Source organism: Equus quagga, chromosome 10 (assembly GCF_021613505.1).
Source record: "Equus quagga isolate Etosha38 chromosome 10, UCLA_HA_Equagga_1.0, whole genome shotgun sequence".
Classification (NCBI taxonomy): domain Eukaryota; kingdom Metazoa; phylum Chordata; class Mammalia; order Perissodactyla; family Equidae; genus Equus; species Equus quagga.
This window is the reverse complement of record NC_060276.1, coordinates 42153599-42179483: the sequence shown is the minus strand read 5'-3', so window position 1 is coordinate 42179483 and position 25885 is coordinate 42153599. Positions and strand designations below refer to the sequence as shown.

Sequence of the window (25885 nt, the reverse complement as noted above, 5' to 3'; positions counted from 1 at the left end):
CTCCAAGGTTACTTTCAACTTGAACGTATTTAATAACCTGAATGCAAGGTGTTCATTTCTAAAAAAAATATTAGTTTTTCTATGAAGTAGCAGTTAGTACCCTATCGCTAGAGTTACTCAAATAGTATCTAGACCATTGTCTATCAAGGATGTTTAAGAAAGGCTTCTTGTATAAGGTTTTGGGATGGCATGAATCGCTTTCAAATTTATAGATATTATGATTTATCCTCATAAAAGCCCCAGGCATACTTCTGTCAAGACTATATTTTTTGTGTGAACACGGCCCTGGGAAATCGAGGCAAGGCCTGAGAAAGGAAAGACTAGAATTGTTTGTTTTCCACAGTCACAGAAGATAAGATAAATTTTCTGACCATGAAAAAGGGAGTAAATTGTAGTTGTAGACACAAAGGGGAAACTCATCTGTAGCAACTTCAAAGGATCTCTGAGTGGAGACAATAAGGTGTGGGTGATGCTGTATTTGGTGATGTAATTTATGTTATTATTGATTGTAATTTAGAGATACAAGAATCTCTTCCTAGGCTGATAAGTTGGGGACAACCCTGTAGAGGTGTGTTTCTTGTAGAGAAAATGGCAAAATAAACTTGTACTTGCATTCATCTATCTCCTGGAGACTGATTAGGTCGGAGTAGCAGCCATTGGGTTCTGAATTGGATGCCGTCATCTCCATGGTTCCTTCCACCTCTAAGCCTCTGCTTTAGTCTTTTAGTTCTCAACACGATGGTATGTCTGAATGATTTTACAAATGATTTTTTTGTTTTGCCCCCTCAGTGTAGTGTTCTTCAGAGTCTGAAAGAGCTACTGCAGAACTGGCTGTTGTGTCTTTCTGTGGACATCCACGTGAAACCTGTGATGAACAGTCCTCTGTGAGTTATCTTACAACCCTCCACAATAGGTGATCTATAGAAAAATGTTGGTGTATGGAGTTTAATAGTGTGGCGTGAGACCTAATTATTTCATGTACATGCTTAGTCTTACTTTTCTAAACAAATTTTTGTTACTTTTCACTCTTCTTCCCCACAATCCTGTGAGGAAGGTTCGTTCTTCAAGTTCTATTATATAAATCAGAAAGCAACCCCTAAGCCCCTAAGTGACTTGCAAGAGTTAATGTAGCAAAACATTGGAAAACTGACGTTACAACTTTGGCTTCCACTCAGTTTAGCTCACTTTATAAAATGTATTCTTACTTGTATGTAGAGTCAATTTTGATTATGGCTAGGAAAATCTGTCACTTTGCTGTACAGCTTTTTTTATGTTTCTCAGATGTATTTCGGTCATTATACATTAATTTATTTTCACTTTGGAATAAAAAAGAACCCCAAATTTCCATTATGATGATGATTATTAAATGTGTGTTTTACCCTCAAAGTGAAAATAAAAGACTGGCTGAATTTCAAGGAACTGCCTAATCAATATGTTTTGACTCTTTCTACCTAAAAGCTTTGGCTATTGTATTCTACTATTAGGCACATTATTTTTTAATATTAATTTTTTAAAATTTTATATGTAGAAAATTGCAAACATAACCAAAAGTAGAGAAAATAGTACAATGTTACCCCCATGTATGCCTCATCCAGCTTCAACAGTTATCAATTCATGGTTAACTTTTTTCATCTATAACACCCTCACTTTCTTCCTCCTCTATACTAGATTTTTTTAAAGCCAAACCCAGGCATTCTTTCAACTTGTGAAAAATGATACCAGTACAACACCTAAAAAATTAGTAGTTCTTAATATCTTCAATATCTAATCGGTGTTCACATTCACTATAGTATCAGTCACATTCTTACTTCATAAGGTAAAGACTTTGACTTCAGTTGCAAGTAGCTAGTAGTTAGCTTGGTTAGATTAACCCAGACTCATTTTTCTATATGTTTTATCCCTATAGTCATCTCCTCCTTTGATAGGAGAATGGAGAATAGAAGTTTCTTGGAAGTAGCCTGGAAAATTGTTTTCAATTCTTCATATTCATTATTGCAGTGCTTCCATACATCATGTGTGTGTGGTCACTTTTAGAGGGAAGTGCAGCATTAGCGGGAAGTGAAAGCATCTTATAAAGCTGTGCTTCTCAAAGTGTGGTCCCTGGACCAGTAGCATCAGCATCACCTGGGAACTTGTTAGAGATGCAGATTCTCAGGCCCCACCGTAGACCCTACTGAAGTAAACTTTGGAGGTAGGGCCCGTTTGTCTGTGATTTAACAAATACTTCCATGATTTTGGTGCAAGCTGAAGTTTGAGAACCATTATCATAAAGAATTTTTGTTTAAATGCTTAACCTCTTTGAACACCTCAGTTCTAATAAGAATAGTGTGTTTGCATCTATAATCTTTGGCCAACTTGCAATGTAAGTTTTAGTTACCCCTGATATAGGCAACTTAAAATTTCTATATTTTCTTTCCCAAAATCCAAGGATCCTTTTAGAATTAGTGTTATAAATTTGGGGAGGGCATTTAAAAAGGAGCTCTGCTTTCTAAAATTCTTAAATAAATGGACATAAATGTAGATAACTTTGCTTGTCATAATACTACTTGACATTATATAATATAGCTCTTAAGTTCTCAATAATTCCTTCTCTTTTGGCTATATAGGTGTAATGCCCTGTTTCCATCGTATGTCCATATGCCATATAACTGTCAAAGAGGGAGTAAATTGTAGTTGTAGATCACAAGGAGAGAAGGGTGGGAAACCCTGCTCAGCAGTGGTTCACCAGGAAGCATTTTTGGTTGGCATGGTAACTGGGAGAGGGTGTTACCATCATTTAGTAGGTGGGAGCCATGGGTGCTAAATGTGCTGCAAGTGGATGGGAAGTAGAAGACGGTCTTGAACAGTGAATAGTTTCATCCAAAATGCCAGTAGTGTCCTATAGAGAAACACTTCAAAAGACGCTGTTCTGAGCAATCACCATGGTTTCAAATGATTTCAGACGCATTTGCCAAGTGCTGCCAAAAATCACAGTTAAAATATAGTTTTGCACATAGCTGGCTGACTATATGGATGCCCGCCTATTTGGATGGTCTCCTGATCTTTCCCTGTTTGCTCTGGCACTGAACCATCATGGCAGTGGGTAGTGGTAGAGTTATCATCATCATCTCAAGCTCTAAGACTATATACTGTGCCTTTTCCCTTGTGCGTAACCATTGTTGGCTACCTAGATCAGAGAGGAAAGCTCTGTAATCACATTTCTAGGTCTTTTCCTAATCCACTCAACAGTAAATTGAAGGACGGGGTAAGTAGATAAATGGGCTGAACCAGTTATACCCATGTGTGATTTAAAGAGACACAGTTCATTGACCTGAGAAGAATATAAAATATCCAGATCTGGTTTTTACTGGAAGAATGAAAGATGCCAAAAATTTTACTAATTCAGTTTTAGGATTAAATTGAATTCCAGTTAAATTGGAGTGAAAATATTTTTTACGGCATTTTAGCTCAGGAATTCAGGCAAAACTGAGTTTTGATTTGGGTACTTAGAAACTAATTTGCTGACTGTTATGGTCCCTGGACATTGGTAATATTATCTAAAGTCTGTCTGGAGCTTAATCCTTTATTTCTCTGGTATTTACTAGTAGAGCGGTTGCTGAGGCTCTTCTGTGAATTCACTTAACTGCTCCCTAGAGGGCTGTGTAGTTTATGATGAATCACTGTGGTTTAAGAAAAAGTGAATTATACATTGGAGCACTGATCGTTTTCTGAAATCTCTGACAACTTTTTGCTATATGTTATCCAGCTTTAACTTGGAAATTGTGAAGCCTTTTGCTAATATGGATCTGAATGTCACGGTTTCTTATTGCAGAGAGACAACTTTAGGTGGCTCCATGAACTCCGTGTCTGAACTGATCCGCTATGTAGGGTGGCTGTCCACTACTGCAATGCGCTTAGAAAGCAACAGCACTTTCTTGCTGCACTTCATTTTGGATTTCTATGAGAAGGTAGCACGCATTCCGTTTTCCCTGTTTAGATTTTTGTGATGGCTGTTTCTTTACTGGTCTCTTACTTAAATTTTATGTACAACCATGAAGTTTGGCTATGACCTTATTAGCATAATTAGAATAAGCTACGTATTTTGAAGTTAATGATTGTATTCTTGCCTGAATAACTGACTTTCATAAAACAAAGTGGAAAAACCAAATGCTTCCTTTTTGAAAAGTCCAGGTACCACTTTGATAGATGTTCCCCTGAATAATGCTAGCCCTAGACAGAAGTCTGTCTCTAGCATCACTTTTTGTTCATCCATTGTACATCCCCAACCCCTGGCAAAAAACGAAAATACTTTATTATTTCTTCAACTCTCCACTCCCACCTTTTAACCACCTTATTTCTCCCGGTACCTATGATTCCGGTCCTGTTCTGTTTTTTTATAGTATTCAACTTGGACAGAAGCATTATCTAGGAAGTACCTGCTAATCTCAGTTTTCCTTGCTTCCTCCCTTCACTAATACCTAGTTGTGTTATGTTTGTTTAGAAGCATGCTCCTTTGTTTTCCAGGTTGACAGCTAACTAATATGATAAATCAGTATTTTGGGGACTTAAGGGGGAAGAAATGCTCCCTTCCCCTTTCTCCCCAACTCTAAGATCTCTTCCCAGAAAGAAATGCAAGATTTTAATAAGATCTTCTAGAAATAATCCTCTATGGTAAGGCTGATATTTGGTGAGGTACATTTTTAAGCAGGCTTGTGGCTACCTATTCTATTTATGAATCAGGCAGGCCCAAACTTGATGTTCTATTATCGCCTATTCTCTATTGATGATTCTTTGGGTGAACTTGGTGGAGGAGTTCTGGGGAATAATCTGGATATACTGATATTATCATTCTTCCCAAAGGTGTGTGACGTATATATAAGTTATAACCTTCCATTAGTGGTGTTGTTTCCTCCTGGGATCTTCTATTCTGCACTCCTCAGCCTGGATTCCAGTATCCTGAACCAGCTCTGTTACATTATGCACAGGTATGAAGCCCTTTTACCATTTTACAAATTAGTATATCATAATTCTGTCTTCATTTTCAACTATGCAATAAATTATAACTTTTAAATATGCCACAATAAATTTGTTGTATATAATATTAGAACATTAAATGCAATAAAATTATTATCCATTTTCTGCCAGGGCCTCTGGAAGTAGGAAACATGGCTTTCTTTTGGGAATGACCTTCCAACATGGAGCTGTTTTAACTGTGTTGTTTTTAAAATGTCGCTCTAGGGGAATATGGATTAAAAAAATTCATAGTTAAGGGGTCTTCTGAGGCCAGCCTCGTGGCCGAGTGGTTAAGTTCACATGCTCTGCTTCAGTGGCCCAGGGTTTCGCCGATTCAGATCCCAGGCACAGATCTACGCCCCACTCATCAAGCCATGCTGAGGCAGCATCCCACATAGAGGAACTAGAATGACCTACAACTAGGATATACAACTATGTACTGGGGCTTTGGAGAGAGAAAGAAAGAAAAACAAAGGAGGAAGATAAGCAACAGATGTTAGCTCAGGGCCAGTCTTAAAGAAAAAATAAGGACCCTCTGTGCAATGGTGCAGCTGCATTCAGAACTGTTAATTCTCATTGCTGTGTCTTAAAGAAACATTTGTCATTTGCTGACAACTGCTTTAGGTCTATGTTGCTTCTCTGGTAAAAAGAACATTTTCTGGGAGACACGGGGAGCTATTGCCACATGTATGAAACCATAGGTATTATTTCTTATCCCTCTAATTCTTTCACATGCACTGAAATTACTCTTTTTAGTTGATAAGTGTAGACCCTTTTGGCATAACTTGTAGGACTATACCAAAGTTAAAATGTTTTTTAAAAATTAATTAGATATTAGTTCTCAGACAAAAAAATTACATTTGTAAGTTTCCCCTTTAGCCTTTGTACTGCACTTTTTTTTTCCACATTAAGAAAATATGTTCTGGGGCCAGCCCTGTGGCTGAGTGGTTAAGTTTGCGTGCTCTGCTTTGGTGGCCCAGGGTTCACTGGTTTGGATCTGGGCATGGACCTAGCACTGCTCATCAGGCCATGCTGTGGTGGCATCCCACATAGGAGAACTAGAAGGACTTACAACTAGGGTATACAACTATGTATTGGGGCTTTGGGGAGGGGGGAAAAAAAGAGGAAGATTGGCAACAGATGTTAGCTCAGGGCCAATCTTCCTCACCAAGAAAAAAGAAAGAAAAAGAAAAAGTATGTTCTGTATCAGTGACTGACTGCTTTTGAGCCTTTATTAATTTAAAAAAAATTGTTTTTTCTGCTCCTTTTTTTCCTCCCCAAATCCCCCCAGTACATAGTTGTATATTTTAGTTGTGGGTCCTTCTAGTTGTGGCATGTGGGATGCCGCCTCAGCACGGCCTAATGAGCGGTGCCATGTCCATGCCCAGGATCTGATCTGGCGAAACCCTGGGCCGCCGAAGCGGAGCATACGAACTTAAACACTCGGCCACAGGGCCTGCCCCTTGAGCCTTTATTAATTTTTTAATAGTGAAATATTAAAAGCATTTCCTTCATTTTTTTATTGAAGTATAATTTACAAACAGTCAAGTGCATGTCTTAAATGTTCAACTCAATATTTGAGCCTCTGTTAATTTTTATTCTTTGAGGAGAATACCACAAAAGGATAAAAACCTTAACTCGACAGGTGGATATTTGTGTATGTGCATATCTGCATATATTTACTTTTAAAATGTATACTTTTGTTTATGTTTACATTTCAAAGGCATTTAATGTTAAAAGTTTCTTTGTTCTCCCTTTTAGGTATCGTACAAATTTGACTGCTGCAAAGAAAAATGAGTTGGTACAAAAGGTATGGATGATAAACCTCTGTGTTAAAGCACCATTGCTTAAAAATTGAGTCCAGATATATATATATATGACCTGTTGGGAATAAGAAGGAAAGGGAGAACAGATAATAATGACAATTTTTTTTTCTTTCCCAATAGACAAAGTCAGAGTTCAATTTCAGCAACAAGACCTATCAAGAATTTAATCACTATTTGACAGCCATGGTTGGTTGTCTGTGGACATCCAAACCCTTCCAGAAAGGATTATATATTGACCCCGAAGTCTTAGAAAAAGCTGGAGTAGCACAATACAAAAGCAGTTTAAATTTAGTCTATCACCCTGCTCTATTGAGTTATGCTGCTTCCTTTCTGCTGCAGGTAAGGGTATTTAAAGGATTTTTAGATTGTCTATAGGAATACTATGATGGCAGAAACAGGAAATACCACAGATTTAGTGTCTGTGAATTGCAAGACGTGTTCAGTCATTCCTTTTTGAGTATCAGCCAAATTTTGGGCATTGTGCTAGGCTCTGGGGATTCAAAATTAACTTAAGTCTCTACCCTCCAAGAGCTTGGGCTTGTGGCAGAGACAGACTTGTCAACATTATTAAAATACAGTGTGGTGAAGTGAGAAAAGGTACAGTTGTGAGAAAGATGAGGGAATGGTTATTAGTTCAGTTCTGCTTGGGTAGAGGTGGTAGCAGGTACAAAAAGGCTGTAGAGAAGTTGGAGCTTTCATAAAATCCTTCTAGACAAGATGGAAAATGTAGGCTAGATAATATTATAATTAGAGTTGGAGTCTTAGCCAAAGACTGCTGATTTAATGGGTTGATACCATTATGCAGGCAGGGGAGGGTCTTCTCAAGACTTTATCATTAGCCCTGTCCTTTTCAACATTATCAGTGACTAGAGGAAGAACTCAAATGGTGTGCATATGAAATGTGTAGATGACACAACTGGGATGGGATTACGAATACACCAATAGAATCCGGATTCAGAATTCCCTCAACAGGCTGGAACATTGAGAAATCTAGCAAAATGAAAAAAAAGGGGGGAAGATGTTCACTGAATAAGTATTTAATATACATATGCAATGAACCAGGCACTGTGGTGAACAAGATACATCTCGGTGTTGCCCTCTTAGAGCTTACAGTCTGGTCAGGGAAGAGGAATTAAACAGGTATCTTAGAATAAAGAATGATGGGTAGTATAGGGAAAGTACAGAGGACGATTAACAAATATCCAGGAGTGCTAACCAAATTTAGGCTTTACAGAAGTGATGCTAATTGGAGTTTTGAAGGATGAGTATGAGCTTGCCAAGACAGGAGGAGTATTTGAGGAAAAGGGGACAGCCAACTTTTTCTGTAGAGGGCCAGGTTGTAAATATTTTAGGCTTTGCAGGCCATGTGGTCTTTGTCAAGACTATTCAGCCTCTCCATTGTAGCATGAAAGTGGCCATAGACAATGGGTAAACAAATGAGAATAGTTGTGTTCCAGTAAAAGTTTATTTACAAAAATAGGCGTTGGGCTGGATGTGGGCCTTGGTTTGCTGACCCCTGCGTGAGAGCATATCATGTTTGAGGAACTTAAGTAGAGCTGTAGGGCTTGAGCAAGGGTTTTCCCCTGACCGAGCAGCAGAGGTACCCAGGGTGCTTTTCCAAAGTATACATCCTTGATTGCTCCCACCCTGAGATTCTGATTTAATAACTCGAGTGACATCCAGGATCTGCTTTTTAAATATAATTATTCTGACATGCAAGAAGGGTTGAGAGCCACAGGGCTAGACTAGCATGGTAGGAGATGAGGTTTTGAAATGTAGTCAATGACCAGAACATGAAAAAAGTAATATGTAGGCCTTCAAAAACATATTGATTGATTTCAATATTTGAATAAAAATTACATTTTTAAAGTACGTAGAGGAGTTTCAGAGGCTACAGTATAGTTAGTGATTTTCTGATATTCCTTCCTCTTTTTCTTGCCTTTGTAATAACTTGCCTGATTTATCATACAATGTATAAGAACTTTTTTCAAGTTAATATTAATAATGAGGCTACTGGATGAAATTTGAAATATTTTTAGTTCTTTTAACCTCTGGACTAAATCCTACAAAAAAAGTACAGTGCACATACTGTATTTTACATACAGTTAGGTACATTTGTTTCAGTTTGTTTTCATGTTTTAGAGATTGCTTTTTTTCTTATTTAATTTGATTCTTGGAAAATGTAAAATATTTACATGATTCCAAATTCTAAACTATAGAAATCACACTTCCATCCTCGTCTCCTCCGTCTTTTCTCTTTTTCTGTGTTTAGATAGCCATTTTTAACGCTGCTTGTTTTTTCCATCCGATGTTTCCTTTCTTTAAACTTAGTAAACATTGTTTTCTAATCTGTCTGATAATTCCAATAGCACAAGTTTTTGTGTCTCTATCTCTCTTGCCTCCTTTTTTTGCTGCTGCTACCTCGTGTTGTGTAGTTTCTTTTTGTGTCTGGTTGTCTTTGACCATGTGCTGGACACCTGGAATATTTTTGTAGAAAGAATCGGAAGATTAGAATGGTATCTTCCTGCAAAGAGGACTTTCATTTGCTTCTCATGGGAACCTAGGGGTGCTCTTTGTCTGGGACCCCCCCCAATCCAAGTTCTATGCCTGAGATTCCTCAGACCATACACAGACAGACTGCAAGTCTGTGAGAAGGCTAATTTACTTCCGGTGAACTCTTACCTTGGGTTTCTGGTTTAAAGTGGGGGTTGGTTTATAAGAGTTCCCACTTTGGGCAAACCCTCTGCTTTGACTTTACTCACCTTAGCCCTTTGAGACTATGGAAGTGCAGCTCAGTGTTGCAGCTGATTCCTCTGGATTGGCAAATTTCCTCAGGCCAAGAGTGACTTTGAGTATTAGGTTTACCCTCTGGGTTCTCATCTAGATTTTGACTTCCCTTATCATAGATTTTGTCATTCCTTACCATAGCGTTAGCTCTGTTACCTTTTTTACAAAACTTTTTTGATTTTGTAAATACAAACGTAGAGAGAATAGTATAATGAACCCCCATGTACCCATCACCCAGCTCAGTCTCTACTCCCATCCAGTTTTTTGTTTTGGTTTTTTTTTTTTTTTTTGCAGGAAAAGAGTCACCCTGAGCTAACATCTGTAGCCAATCTTCCTCTCTTTTTTTTCCTCCCCAAAGCCCCAGTACATAGTTGAATATTCTAGTTGTAAGTCCTTTCAGTTCTACTATGTCAGCTGCCGCCACAGCATGGCTACTGACAGACCAGTGGTGTGGTTCTGTGCCTCGAAACTGAACCCAGGCCGCTGCGGTGCAGTGCACCAAACTGTAAACACTAGGCCATCAGGGCTAGCTCCCCATCCACTTTTACACTCAATTATTTTGCAGCAAATACCAAATGTTATACAATTGTACTGTAAATGTTTCATTACATACCTCTAAAGGATATGGGCACTTTAAAAATGTTCTGTCTCTTCCCTTTTTTAGCACCTTCACCAAAATATAATTCAGATATGATAAAAGTCACCCATTTAAAGTACACAGTTCAATGGCTTTTAGTATATTCACAGAGCTGTGCATCCGTCACCACATTCTATTTTAGAATATTTTCGTTATCCCAAAAAGAAATCCCATACCTCTTAGCTGTCACTCCCCAGTCTCCCCATCTCCCCATTTCCAGGCAAACACTAATCTACTTTATATCTGTGTAGATTTGCTTATTCTGGAAATTCATAAAAATTAACTCATACAACATAGAGTTTTTTGTGACTGGCTTCTTTCACTTAGGATAATGTTTTTGTGTTTTTTAAATTTTTTATTGCAGTAACAATGGTTTATAACATTATATAAATTTCAGATGTAGAATGTTTTGTATTTTTATTTCTGTGTAGATGACATCATCTTCACCACCCAAACACTGAATAGACTCCATCACCACACACATATGCATAATCACACCTTTCACCTTCCTTTCTGCCCCCTTCCCCTCTGGTAACCACCAATCCAACCTCTGCTGTTATGTGTTTCTTTGTCGTTGTTTTTATCTTCTATGTATGAATGAGATCATATGGTATTTAATTTTCTCCCTCTGACTTACTTCACTTAGCATAATGCTCTCAGGGTCCACTCATGTTGTCACAAATGGCTGGATTTCATCATTTCTTATGACTGAATAGTACTCCATTGTGTATATATACCACATCTTCTTTATCCATTCGTCCCTTGATGGGTACGTAGGTTGCTTCCAAGTCTTGGCTATTGTGGATAATGCTGCAGTGAATATAGGGGTGCATATGTCTTTATGCATTTGTGTTTTCGTGTTCTTTGGATAAATACCCAGCAGTGGAATAGCTGGATCATATGGTAGATCTATTCTTAATTTTCTGAGGATACTCCATACTGTTTTCCATAGTGGTTGCACCAATTTGCACTCCCACCAGCAGTGTACAAGGGTTCCCTTCTCTCCACATCCTCTCCAACACTTGTTTCTTGTCTTGTTAATTATAGCCATTCTGATGAGAGTGAGGTGATATCTCATTGTAGTTTTGATTGCATTTCTCTGATAGTTAGTGATGTTGAATATCTTTTTCATGTGTCTGTTGGCCATCTGTATATCTTTGGAGAAATGTCTGTTCACATCTTTTGCCCATTTTTTAATTGGGTTGTTAGTTTTTTTGTTGTTGAGATGTATGAGTTCTTTATATATTTTGGATATTAATCCCTTATCAGATATGTGGTTTGCAAATATCTTCTCCCACTTGTTAGATTGTCTTTTGATTTTGTTGATGGTTTCCTTTGCTGTGCAGAAGCTTTTTAGCTTGATGTAGTCCCATTTGTTTGTTTTTTCTATTGTTTCCCTTGCTCAGTCAGACATGATACTTGAAAATATAGAATAATGTTTTCATGGTTCATCTATGCCATAGCATGTATCAGTACTTCATTTGTTTTTACTGCCAAATAATATTCCTTTGTATGCATATGCTACATTTTGCTTATCCATTCATCAGTTGATGGACATTTGGGTTATTTCTACTTTTTGGCTATCATGAATCATGCTTATTTATTTATTTTTTTTGAGGAAGATTAGCACTGAGCTAACTGCTGCCAATCCTCCTCTTTTTGCTGAGGAAGACTGGCCCTGAGCTAACATCTGTGCCCATCTTCCCCTACTTTATATGTGGGATGCCTACCACAGCATATTGTGCCAAGTGGTGCCGTGTCCGCACCCGGGATCCAAACCAGCGAACCCCGGGCTACCAAAGCGGAATGTGCGCGTTTAACTGCTGCGCCACCGGGCCGGCCCCTGAATGATGCTTCTATAAAGATTTATGTACAAGGTTTTGTGTGGACATATGTCTTCGTTTCTCTTGGGTATATATTTAGGAGTGGGAATGCTGGATCGTATGGTATTTCTATGTTTTACTATTGGAAGAACTTTTAGGCTGTTTTCCAAAGAAGCTGCACCATTTTACATTCCTACCAGCAGTGTATGAAGGTTCCCTTTTCTCCATATCTTCCCCAAGACTTGTTATTATCTGTTTTTTTTTTATTCTAGCCCTCCTAGAGGGTGGGAAGTAGTATCTCATTGTGGTTTTGATTTACATTTCCCTGGTAGCTATTGATGTTCAGTATCTTTTCATGTGCTTATTGCCTACTTGTATATTTTCTTTGGAGAAATGTCTATCCAGACCCTTTGCCCATTTCTAATTAGGTTATTTGTCTTGTTATTGACTTATAAGAGTTATTTCTATATTCTAGAGTTAAGTCATTTATCAGATATGTGATTTGCAAAAGTTTTCTCCTACTTTCATTTTTTTCTTGCTGTCTTTTGAAGGACATAAGTTTTTAATTTTGATGAACTCTAATTTATGAAGTTTTTCTTTTATCATTTGTACTTTTTTTTAATGCCTCCATTTCGTCCTCTGCCCCAGCCCCTGGCAACCACCATTCTACTCTCTGCTTCTGTGAGTTTGATGTTTTAGGTTCATCAGATAAATGGTATCATGTAGTATTTGTCCTTCTGTTTTTGGCTTATTTCACCTAGCATAATTTCCTTCAGGTTCATCCACATTGTAAGTGGCAGGATTTCCTTCTTTTTTTATGGCTGCATGTATATGCCACATTTTCTTTATCCATCCATCTGTTGATGGTTATTTACATTGCTTCCATGTCTTTGGCTATTGTAAATACTGCTGCAGTGAACATGGGAGTACAGGTTTCTCTTTAAGACCCTAATTTCAATTCCTTTGGATATACACCCAGAAGTGGAATTGCTGGATCATATGATAGTTTTAATGTTTTGAGGAACCTCCACACTGTTTTCCATAGCAATTGCATCAATTTACATTCCCACTAACAGTGTACAAGGGTTCCCTTTGCTCCACATCCTCGCCAACACTTATCTTTTGTTTTTTGATGAAAGTCATCTTAACAAGTGTAAGGTGATATCTTGGTGTGGTGTTGCTTTGCATTTCCCTGATGATTAGTGATGTTGAGCACCTTTTCATACACCTGTTGGTCATTTGTATGTCGTCTTTGGAGAAATGTCTCTTCACTTCTCTTGCCCGTTTTTTATTCAAGTTGTTCTTTTGCTGTTGAGTTGTAAGAGTTCCTTATAGATTCTGGATATTAACCCTTTATCAGATATGTGGTTTGCAAATCTTTTCTCCCATTCAGTAGTTTGCCTTTTCATTTTGTTGATTGATTCCTTTGCTGTGCAGAAGCTTTTTAGTTTGATATAGTCCCACTTGTCTATTTTTGCTTTTGTTGTCTGTGCTTTTGATGTCATATCCAAGAAATCATTGCCAAGGCCAATGTCCAGAAGCCTTTTCCGTTTGTTTTCTTCTAGGAGTTTTACAGTTTTCTTTAGGTCTTACATTTAAGTCCTTAATCCATTTTGAGTTAATTTTTGTGAATGGTGTAAGATAGGGATCCAATTTCATTCTTTTGCATGTAGATACCCAGTTTTCCCAGCACCGTTTATTGAAGAGACTATCCTTTCCCAATTGTATATTCTTGGCACCGTTGTCAAAGATCAGTTGACCGTAGACACATGGTTGTATTTCTGAGCTCTCTATTCTGTTCCATTGGTGTATGTGTCTCTTTTTATGCTAGTACCATAGTGTTTTGATTACTGTGGCTTTGTTTTATATTTTGAAATCAGGAATTGTGATGCCTACAGATTTGTTCTTCTTGCTCAAAATTGCTTTGACTATTTGGGGTCTTTTGTGGTTCCATATGAATTTTGTGGTTGTTTTTTCTGTTTCCATAAAGAATGCCATTGGGATTTTGAGAGGGATTGCATTGAATCCTTACATTGCTTTGGCTAGTGTGGACATTGTAACAATATTAATTCTTTCAATCCATGAATATGGGATGTCGTTCCATTTGTGTAGACTTTCATTTCCTTTATCAGTGTTTTATAGTTTTCAGTGTACAAGTCTTTCACTTTCTTGGTTAAGTTTGTTCCTAAATATTTTATTCTTTTTAAAACTATTGTAAATGGGGTTATTTTCTTGATTTCCTCTTTGGATAATTTGTTGTTAGTGTACCACTTGTGCTTTTGATGTCATAGCTAAGAAATCACTGCCTAAACCAAGATGATGAAGATTTACTCCTATGTTTTGTGTAAGAATTTTATAGTTTTAGCTTTCATATTTAGATTTTTTAATCCATTTTGTGTTAATTTTTGTATAGGATGTGATATAGGTATCCAACTTCATTTTTCTGCATGTGGCTGTTTGGTTGTCTCAACACCATTTGTTGAAAAGACTATTCTTTTCCCCACTAAAGTGTCTCTTGGCACCCTTGTCGAAAATAAACTGACCATAGATTATGGGTTTCTTTCTGGACTCTCAGTTCTTTTCCAATTATCTATGTCTATCCTCATGCCAGTACAACACTGTCTTGATTAGTGTAGCTTTGTAATAAACTTTGAAATTGGGAAATATGAGACCTCCAGCTTTGTTTTTCTTTTTCAAGCTTGTTTTGGCTATCCTTGGCCCCTTGAAATTCCATATGAATTTTAGAATCAGCCTGTTGGTTTCTACAGAGAACCAGCTGGGATTCTGATGGGTAATGCCTTGAATCTGTAGATCAATTTGGATAGTATTGGCATCTTAATGTTGTCTTCCAATCTATGAACATAGGATACCTTTCCATTTATTTAGGTCCTCTTTAGGTTTTTTCCGTGATGTTTTGTAGTTTTCAGAGTATAAGTTTTACACTTCTTTTTGTTAAATTTATTCTTGCATATTTTATTTTTTTGATATTACTGTAAATGAAATTGTTTTCTTAATTTCATTTTTGGATTGCTTGTTGCTGCTGTATAGAAATGTAATTGATTTGTGTATATTGATCTTATATCCTGAAACCTTGTGGAACTCATTAATTAGTTTTTATAGCTTTTCAGTAGGTTCCTTTGGTTTATCTATATATAAGATTATGTCTTCTGCAAACAGATAATTTAATTTCCTTCTTTCAAATCTGGATGCCTTTTATTCTTTTTCTTGCCTAATTGCATTCCTTAGAACCTCAGGTACAATGAATTTTGAAGAAAGGTGGCAAGAATGGACAAGTTTCTTTTTTTTGAGGAAGATTAGCCCTGAGATAACATCTGCTGCCAATCCCCCTTTTTTTGCTGAGGAAGACTGACCCTGAGCTAACATCTGTTCCCATCTTCCTCTACTTTATGTGTGGGACGCCTGCCACAGCATGGCTTGCCAAACGGTGCCACATCTGCACCTGGGATCCGAACCGGCGAATCCCGGGCCACCGAAGCAGAAGGTGTGCACTTAATCACTGTGCCACCGGGCCGGCCCCAATTGTCTTTTTCTTGATCATGGGGGAAACAATTCAGTTTTTCCCCAGGACGATGTTAGGGGTTTCCATGGCTGCCCTTTATTAGGTAGAGGAACTTCCCTTCTATTTTTAGTTTGTTGACAGTTTTTACCATGAAATGGTGGTGGATTTCATGAAATGCTTTTTCTGCATCTACAAACATGATCATGTAGTTTTTGCCATTTATTCTTTTGATATGGTATGCTATATTAATTGATGTTCAGATGTTTTTTGCATTCCTGAGGTAAATCCCACTTGGTCATGGGAAACAATCCCTTTTACATGTTGCCAGATTTGATTTCTCAGTATTTTGTGAAGGATAAGGGATATTAGGTTTTCCTTGTGATAGCTTTGTCTGGTTTTGGTTTCAGGTTAATTCTGGCCTCATAGAATAAGTTAGGAAGTATTCTCCCTCCAACTTTTTGGAAAAGTTTGTGAAGGATTGGCGTTAATTCTTCTTTAAATATCTGGTAGATTTTACTAGTGAAGCCATCTGATCATGGGCTTTTTTTAGTGGGAAGGTTTTAAATTACTATTCAACCTCTTTTCTTGTTATGGTTCTATTCAAATCTTCTGTTTCTTCTTGAGTCACTCTCAACATTTAGTTGTTTCTCTGGAATTTGTCAACTTCATATGATTTATCTAATTTATTGGTATACCTTACAATATTTTTTTGTTTCTGTAAAGTTGATAATGATTTCTCCCTTTTCACTCTTTTTTTTTTTTTAATGAGGAGCATTGTCCCTGAGCTAATATCTGTGCCACTTTTCCTCTATTTTGTATGTGGGACGCTGCCACAGCTTCATGAGTAGTGTGTAGGTCCACACCCAGGATCTGAACCACAAACACCAGGCTGCCGAAGTGGAGCGTGCAAACTTAACCACTATGCCACCAGGCTGGCCCCTTCATTCTTGATTTTAGTAATTTGAATCTTTGCCAATGATGTTGATCTTTTCAAAGAAACAACTTTTGGTTTCATTGATTTTTCTCTACTTAAATTTTTTTTAAAATTTTAATTGTGATTAAATACACATGACATAAAACTTACCATAATAACCCTTTTTAAGTATACAGTTCAATGGCATTAACTACATTCACATTGTGCTACCATTACCACTGTCCATCCACAGAACTCTTTTCACCTTGTAAAACTGAAATTCTGTACATTTTAAACAATTACTCTCTATTCCTTCCTCCCCACAGCCCTTTGCAACGTTCATTCTACTTTTAGTCTCTATGAGTTTGACTACTCTATGTACCTCATGTAAGTGAAATCACACAGTATTTGTCCTTTTGTAAATAGCTTACTTCACTTAGCATAATGTCTTCAAGGTTCGTTCATGTGTCAGACGATCCTTCCTTTTTAAGGCTGAACAATATTCTATTGTATGTATATACCACATTTTGTTTATCTGTTTATCCTTTCCTGGACCTCTGGGTTGCTTACAACTTTTGCCTATTGTGAATAATGCTGCTGTGAACATGGGTGTAAAATTATCTGTTCAAGTCCTTGCTTCCAATTCTTTTGGGTATATACCCAGAAGTGGAATTGCTGGATCATATGATAATTTTATTTTTAATTTTTTGGGGAAATATTATTGTTTTTCACAGATGTTTCCATATGAATTTTACATTCATACCAGCAGTGTACAAAGGTTCCAATATCTCCATATCCTCACTAGCACTTACTGTTTTCTGGGGATTTTTTGATAATAGTCATCCTAATGAGTGTGAGGTAGTATCTCATTGTGGTTTTGATTCACATTTCCCTAGTGGTTAGTGATGTAGAATATCTTTTCATGCACTCATTGGCCATCCCTGTATTTTCTTTGGAAAATGTCTGTTCAGGTCCTTTGCCCATTTTTTAAATCAGGTTATTTGTTTTTTTGTTGTTGAGTTATAGGAGTTCTTTATATAAAAAGTCTGGATATTAACCCTTTATCAAATAAATTATTTGCCAATATTTCCCCCCATTCCATAGGTTGCCTTTTCATTCTGCTAATTGTATGCTTTGATATGTAGAGGTTTTAAGTTTGTCGTAGCCCCAGTTGGCTTTTTTTTTTGTCTATTTTTGCTTTTGTTGCCTGTGTTTTTGGTGTCATATTCAAGAAATCATTACAAAATCCAATGTCTTAAAGCTTTCCCCCTATGTTTTCTTCTAGGAATCTTATAGTTTTAAGTCTTATGTTTAGGTCTTTAATCCATTTTGAGTTAATTTTTGTATATGGTGTGAAGTAAGGGTCCACCTTCATTCTTTTACATGTGGATATCTGGTTTTCCCACCACCATTTGTTGAAGAGACTGTTCTTTCCCCATTGAGTGGTCTTGATACCTTTGTCAAAGATCATTTGACTGTATACATGAGAGTTTATTTCTGAGCTCTCTATTTTGTTCCACTGGTCCGTGTATCTACCTTCATGCCAGTACCACACTGTTTTAATTACTGTAACTTTGTAGTAAGTTTTGAAATCAGGAAGTGTGAGACTGTTTTTATATTCTTTTTTCATTTATTTCTGCTGTAATCTTTATTATTTACTGTCTTCTTCCTTTGGGTTAATTTGCTCTCCTGTGTCTAGTTTCTGAAGACAGTAGGTTTGGGGCTGGCTCCGTGGCCGAGTGGTTAAGTTCTCATTCTGCTTCAGCAGCCCGGGGTTTCCCTGGTTTGGATCCTGCATGCGGACATGGCACCACTCATCAAGCCATGCTGTGGTGGTGTCCCACATAGCACAACCAGAAGTTCCTACAACTAAAAATATACAACTAGGTACTGGGGGCTTTGGGGAGGAGAAGAAGAAGAAAAAACCAAGGCAGTTTGTGAGATTATTGGATTGAGATCTTCCTGCATTTTTAATGTAAGCTTTTATAGTCCTGACCTCTCAAGCCGCACTTGCTAAGAAAGAGAAGTCATGGCTCACGTGCCTTAGACACTTGCTGTTCTTACAGAATTTTAGTAGATTTTCTTGAGTAAATATTTTTATATTTGCTATATACCCTTAGGACAATTTCCAGAGGCTTTAAATGCTGGGTTTTTAAAAATAATTTTTGCCAACTTTGTGCATTTTACTGGGGACTGGTCCACAGAACTCCTCAGGATCTCATCCTGGAAGTGGAACTCCATGTGGACACTTGTTTCTTTAAGCAACCACTCTCAGTTTCTTGACTATCCTTCCAGAGACATACTGTACATTTCTGTGTAAATGATCTTTATCAGTACTGTGCACTATACACATTTTTCTGCCTCTTGATTTTTTGACTTAATATCTTGGCTTTTGTTTCACATTTCTACATAGCCTCATTCTTTTTTATGTCTCCATAGTATTCCATTGTATGGATTTAAGTAAGTTTAAGCATATAAGTTACAAGTTGAGCATTTAAGTTGTTTCTAATCTTGTTTTTAATTATTCTCTAATGAATGTTCTTGAAGTATATACATCATTTCATACATATGCAAGTGTGTCTGTTCGATACAATTGCTTTCAAAGGGTATATCTTTTTACTTTTGTTTGGTATTGTCAAGTTGCCTCCAGCAGAATTTATGCGAGTTTACATTACTGCTAACAGTGAATGAGTGTCCATTTCTCCATACCCTGTCAATACAGTTGCATCCAGTTCTTATTTGGAAAAGTATGTAACGGATCATAAATAGAGTATAATTGAAGTAGCAAATGTTATCAGTTTGGATATAGGTAAACAAACTTGTTTTGGAGGGCAGGAATTGATATATTCTTTTAAATCAGAAAATAGTTTCTAAAATGTTTAAGGAAAGTCAGTTCTGGAAGATTAAATTCCAACAGCATAGAGCACATTTGGCAAAATGTGAAACTGCCATTTTTGTAATGATGATGTTTCTATATGGTTCTGAAAATACTAGGCTTTAATGTCAATCTGTCTTTTAAAAGAGTGCCTTTGGAGCCCTCGTCGCCAGCTAACTGCTCACTATCTAAGTCTCTTACCCTTGAGATGGTAAAAATAACCTCTGATGCCATGGTGGTATGATTTAATTCTAACAATTTTATTTTACTGAATTATCACAGTGTAAATATTTCAGATTAGCCAGACTTTTAGAGATAATTTATTCAATTTAATTTGGCCAGTCAGCTCTCAGTATCAAAAAGCTCAGTTCACTTCAATGAGTTGAAATATTTTGAACATTTGTGGAGCCTACATTTCAGGAAATTCTGAAGCTCTAAGTTTTCTTACCATAAATTACCTTTGAATTAATAACTAGTTGTTTCTTTCTTTATTTATTCAACACACATTTATTTGTGTCCACTATACTTCTGGCACTGGGAATACAGTACTTAAGAAGATAGATACCATCTCTGCCCAAATGGAATTTATATTCTAATGAGAAAAAACAATAAACAAGTAATGAAATAAGTAGACACGATAATTTTAAGTTCTGAGAAGTGCTATGAAGGATATATACAGGGTGAGGTGAGAGAGAGAGTGACAGGAGAGTTGTCAGGGGTGGCTGTTCAAGGAAGGCCTTTTTGAGGAGGTGACATTTTATCTGAGATTTCTTCTAAAAGATGAGAATAAGGCAGCCTATGAATAGCTGGAAGAAGAGCGTTCCAGGCAGTGGGAATGGTACAATGGCTCAAGGGATTCAAGTGAAAAAGACAGGTCACTGTGGCTTAGAGCTTAAGGGAGGATGGAATGAAATAAGGCTGGAGATAATGCAAGGGTCGTCTATCTTACAGGTCTGTTAGGAGAGCATTGGGAAACAAATGATTTTTGAGCAGGGTTATAGTACAGTCTAGGTTGATGTTTCGTAGAGACCACTTTGGCTTTTTTGCAGAGATTGGGGTTATGAGAGGAGGTCTGAGTAGAAGCAGGAGCAGCAATTAGGAGGTTATTGCTGAGTCTAGACAAGGATATAGATAGTGATTTGTATACACATGGTGGTGGTGGAGATGGATAGAAGTGGACTGATTTGAGATAGAACAGGCAGGACTTGATGATGGCTTGATTAGACGTGGGAATGAGACAAGGACTTTTGAGTTTTTTGAATTGAGCAACTGGGTTGATGGTGGGTCCGTTTATTAATAAGAGAAATACTGATGAAAGAGCAAGAGAGGTTATTTTGGTTTTTTGAGAGGGCAAGTTGAGAATCAAGTTCTGTTTTGACGTACTTAAGTTTGAGATGCCTGTTAGCCATCCGAGAAGAAGTGTAAATAGGCAGTTTGTAATAGATGCTTGGCGTAGGAGAGAGGTTGGAACTAGAGAAATAAATATGGAATTCATCAGCATGGACCGTATTTTTCAGTTCCAAAACACAGATTTTTTTTTTTTGCTTTTTAACTTCTCAAGATAAGGATGCATCTCGTGATCGCTGTCAGCCAGGCAGCAATCATGAGATAGTTGCCATTTGCTATTTTTGAGCGTGCACAGGCAGATTGCCAGAATCAGACCTTGCAGAATGGATGTCAGCAGCTTTGGGGAAAAAAATTGGAGACAATATTGGAGCACTATTTTAAGCCCCAAAACCCAAATGACTTGGAGAAAGAAAGGAGGGAAGTGGTGACACATATGTGTTACAGACTTTCCTTGAGGCAGGAGCCAAAAGTAGGTTAGCTTTACATAATTGAGACCCCAGCACCAGTAGTTTGTAATTCTTCTAGGAAATGCTGCAGCATCAACACTCTGGCACAGAGGATGTTGTGTGAAAAAAACATAGATATCCACAACTCTTGAGTAGAAAAGTAATTCAGAAGAGTTAGACTCTGAATGTGGAGTTTTAGAAATACTTTCACCACTTCATTTTGTTTATGTTTACCATTTCATGTTTATAAAAGTGATATATGATCAAAATCTGTCTACATCTAAAACTTTCAATCATTATAAAATAAGTTTGAAGTGTTAAAAAGACATTGTGTTATACATAGGTTAGTAAACAATTTTTTCTTAGTGATATGTAAAAAATGTTGTTTGCTAGAATTGATGGCTTTTCAATGAAAAACAGTAGATGATAGAAATTATCCAGGGGATAAACGGAACCACCTAAGTCTGAGTTTTCATAAAGAGTTAGAGTTTCATTGAATCCACTGTGTACACAGACTCCCTCATCAGATTTCCTCCTCATCCTTCAAGACTCAATTCGAGTATCATATTCCTCAGAAGAAGCCTTCTCGAACATCTTCTATCCCCACCCCAGTGGCTAAGTACAGAACAAAAAAATGAGGCCATCGGTTAGCAAAATGGTGTTCACGTTATCCACTGTGATTTTATTTTCCTTCTGTTTGTGCTTCTAGGGAGAAATATGGAAGGTTATAGTGGGGGTTAATTCCAAAGTGATCCAAGAATGATGGTAGGAAGAGAATGTAGCAAATGAATCAGGCAGCGAAGAGCCGTCTTAATTTTCCGCTAAATTTTGCAGATGTTTTAGAGATCTGCAATATCTAAGTAGATAATAGGCCAAATATTTCCGTCCTCATCTCTCTCCACTTCCTGTTTTTGTTTTTTTAAGGAATGGCCAGAAGAAAGGACAGTAAACCTGAGCTCTATTCGGGTAAATACATTTATTTATTTTCATCATGTTTAGGGATTTCATGCAGCTTCATTTCATCACAAGAATTTATACCTTTACTTTTCCCCAAATCTTAAGTCTGCTGCCTCCACAGAGTCAAAATGAAGCGTTTTCCTTCTGAATTCCTTCCGGTGACGTTTTGTGAATGTATTGGCACATACCCTCTGCAGTCTTCTCTCACTATTCAGTTTGACTCTTGCTGTTGTGACTGTGCCTCTCATTTTATAGTACAGTTGCGCGTATTCAAAGTGTGACTGTAATGAGGCTGATTTCACAAAACTCAACACAATGGTCTCATTACTATAGAAACTCTGCTGGGGTACATACGTAATACAGGCAGTAATATAATAATGTCTGCTTCTGCATTATCTATTTTAAATGTTAAATTCCTAGGGTGTGGGAATGATGACCCATTTTCATTTCACAGTACTTGTTAAGTTGAACAGCTAAATGTTTTTTGCCACTAAGAGGAATGTTTAGCCCTTAAACTTTGGGCACTTTCTGGTTTGAATGTTGCTTAGTGGCTGAGTTCCAGTTATGAACCTGGCTTCTCTGAGCTAACTCCGGCTATGTGCATCCAGGATGCTGGGAACTTTTCCTAGGTAAAGAAGAGGTAGAGACTAAGCTTAGTAAATATTTGATAAGTAATTTTCCCCTTTTTTGTGCCTGCAGGGAAAGAAATGGAACTGGTATTTGGACTATTTATTTTCAGAGGGGTTGCAAGGCCTGAAGCTTTTCATAAGAAGTAGTATTCATCGTTCTTCTGTCCCCTGATCAGAGAGCATAAACCACATGATCAACATTTCATGAAGCATCCGGGACTAAATTCCTTCCTTGTTGCTAGAAAGGCCAACTTGAGTTTCCATATTCTTTTCACCAGCAGACTGGCATCTTCAGAGAGTGCTTGGACTGACCTTATGTCCGTGGCTCAGGAGAGCCTTGGTGTGGCTAACTGTTTTTCAGGATCTAGATTCTTTAACCCATTAGTAACTTTATCATCAGGCTCTGCCTTCCACCAAATTACATGTAAAGAGAAACATCCGTGGGATTTTTCATGGTCTTGTGAACTGTGAGCTGCATTGTTGGAAGAGAGCAGGTAATATACAGTGGTAGTTAAGCCATAGACATGCTTGTGCAAAATGCCCTGTTGCCTCTACGAAACCTCCATGGATATTGCCATTTTTCTTATTGTGAACAACAGCACCTGCACCAAGTTAACATGAGGCAACATTGCTAACTCTAAAAGCTGGCTCTAAGTAGTTGATAGCTTCTTGGGCCTTCATTGGTAGCAATTTGATGAGAAAAGGAAGGGGAGAGGATTGTGGGATAATCAAGACGTTCTTGTTTATATCAGTTTGATTTCATGAAACTGCTCTATTTGGTGTGTGTGTGTGTGTTTATGTGTATATATCCATTTTCAAGCGTTCAGGCCTAAGTAAACTAACTGCAACTTTATTTTCAGGGATAATTCTGAAGCTTTTTAAAGTTTTAATAATAGCTAGAATGTCTTGCTGAAAATTTACTATAAAATTTTGCTTCAGTGCTACTGAATAACTCTCCCTCCCTTTTAATAAAATTCATATCATTTGAGAGAAATCAAGCTGTGTTTATTTTTGTTTTTAAGGGCACATCTTGTGGTTCTTTCTTTTTTCTTTTAAAGCAAAACAAAATCCTGAAGTGTTATTGGATAGTGTTCAGACTGGTTTTTGAGCTTATGATGTGCCAGGTATTCGTCTGTGTGCTGATTATACAACTGTGACCAAGACAAAGTGTCTGCTTTGTGGAATTTACTACATCCCACTGGAGAAGACAATAAAAATGCAAATAAATACATAATATCAGGTGCTATAAAGAAAAAGCAAGGAATAAGGACAATGTTAAGAGGGTTGCTATTTTAAATAAGGTGGTTAGGGAAGGCCTGTTTGAAAAGGTGACATGTGCAGAGGCCCTAATGAAATAAATGTATGAGCCTTGTGAATGGGGAAAGAGCATTCTGAGCTAAAGCATTCTGAGGTAAAGGCAAGTGAAAAGGCTTAAAAATGTTAACTTACTTGGCATGATTGAGGAATAGCAGAAAGGCCAGTAAGATTACAACATAGTGATTAAGGGAGAAGAATGATAAGAAATGAAATAGAGGAAAAAGCCAGGGAGTAGTTTATGAAGGTTCTTATAGCCTGGTCTGGATATGTAATGGGAAACCATTAGAAGGATTAAGAGCAAAAGAGTAACATAATTTGACTTACCTGTATGGAGCTGTGGTGTGAAAGTTAGACTGAAGAGGACTGAGGGTGAAAACAGAGAGACCAGTTAAGGTATTACAGTGTTCCAGGCAAGAGTCTTAGACTAGGTGGTTGATGAGAAGGAGGTGGTTAGATATTGGATTCGGGCTCTACTCTAAAGTGGGGGGAAGATAGGATATACTGACAGCTTGGATTATAAGCAGAGGGAAAGAGAGGGGTAAAGGATGACTCTTAGGTTTTTGACTGAGCAACTGAGTGAATTCTGGGATGCAGAGAAGAGGCATACTGGAAGAGGAACAGATTTGGAGACATGTGGAATCAGGGGTTCTATTTCGGCCGTGGTAGTTTGAAGATGCTGAGTAGGCAGTTGGATAATCCAAATCTAGCATTCAGGGTGCAAGTTGGGACTGGCAAAATTAGCAAAGACAATCATTCAAAGTCTCTGGAGAATGATAAAAGGATTTACAACAAATTGTGAACAATTTATTCAAAATCTCCAGAACTCAGTAATAGTAGTAGGAGGCTGTAACATCTGAGCTCGAGGCTACACCCGTTTCCCCACCCAACTCGGTGTTGCAGAAGAAGTATTCTAGCTGGCCTGGCAGTAAGTGGCAGCTCCCATCTCCCCCAGATACCAATCCAGAATCCAGAAGTTCTGCCAGGGAGGACGTCAGAGAAAACCTCAAAGACTGGCAGCACCCTGGCCCTGCTGAGGGGCCTGACTTTATTTGGATTGTGGAACGATTTATGCTGTCAAGGAATTGTCCAAAATAAAAATCAGCTAACAGTTGAGGCCAAAAGCATGGCATGATAGATACCAAGAGAGGCAGACGAGCCAGAAGGTTAACAGGGAGATCAGAGAAAGAAACAGCAAAGGAGGCCTGGTGATATGGAAGATTGTGCACATACCTAAGGCCACACTCTCTCAGGAGCAACTGAGGGGGAAGCTGCTTTACTATTAGTCCTTGACTAAATATGGGACAAGCTTTGTAAACTCCCTGAAGTGTGAAAGCAGTCTCCAAGCCACGCAGATTAAACAGCAAAAATTCAAACCTTACAGGCTTGGGGGCTTAAGCACAACTCTGTTCAATCAGTGGCTGACTGCTGAACTGTACTGACCCGGGGATAACCCTTAGGAAGCCAGATTTAAAGATAAAACAAGAAAAAAATCCAAACAGGGAAATTAGGAACTGCACACTGTTGGGGAACAGACTTCATGGAATTAGTCCAGCCAAATTACTAAACAACAGCAACCAACCCTGGAGCAGGGACAGTCGGTATGCAGAGCTGCTACCATATATTACTTAAACTGTTCAGATGAATACAAAGTTATGAGACATACAAAGACACAGGGATGTGTGACCCATACGCAGGAGAAAAAGTAGAAATTGCTTTCGAAGGGGATCAGATGTTGAACTTGGTGGACAAGGACTTCAAAGCAGCTATTATAAATATGTTCAAAGAGCTTAAAGAAACCATGTTGAAATAAAGGAAT

The 25885-nt window shown here is 37.7% G+C and overlaps 1 protein-coding gene across 4 annotated transcripts in view; it reads left to right on the top strand.

The window, feature by feature from the left end:
- Positions 1 to 23720, top strand: part of CENPI (centromere protein I) — a 56666-nt gene extending 32946 nt beyond the window's left edge. For all 4 annotated transcript variants that reach the window (XM_046673359.1, XM_046673360.1, XM_046673362.1 and 1 more), the window contains 7 exons: positions 790 to 884; positions 3812 to 3947; positions 4840 to 4964; positions 6754 to 6802; positions 6939 to 7157; positions 22091 to 22132; positions 22823 to 23720. In XM_046673359.1, coding sequence (XP_046529315.1) covers positions 790 to 884; positions 3812 to 3947; positions 4840 to 4964; positions 6754 to 6802; positions 6939 to 7157; positions 22091 to 22132; positions 22823 to 22924 — 768 coding nt within the window. In that variant the 3' untranslated portion in view covers positions 22925 to 23720. The remainder of the gene's footprint in view (positions 1 to 789; positions 885 to 3811; positions 3948 to 4839; positions 4965 to 6753; positions 6803 to 6938; positions 7158 to 22090; positions 22133 to 22822) is intronic.
- The last annotated feature ends 2165 nt before the right edge of the window (positions 23721 to 25885 follow it).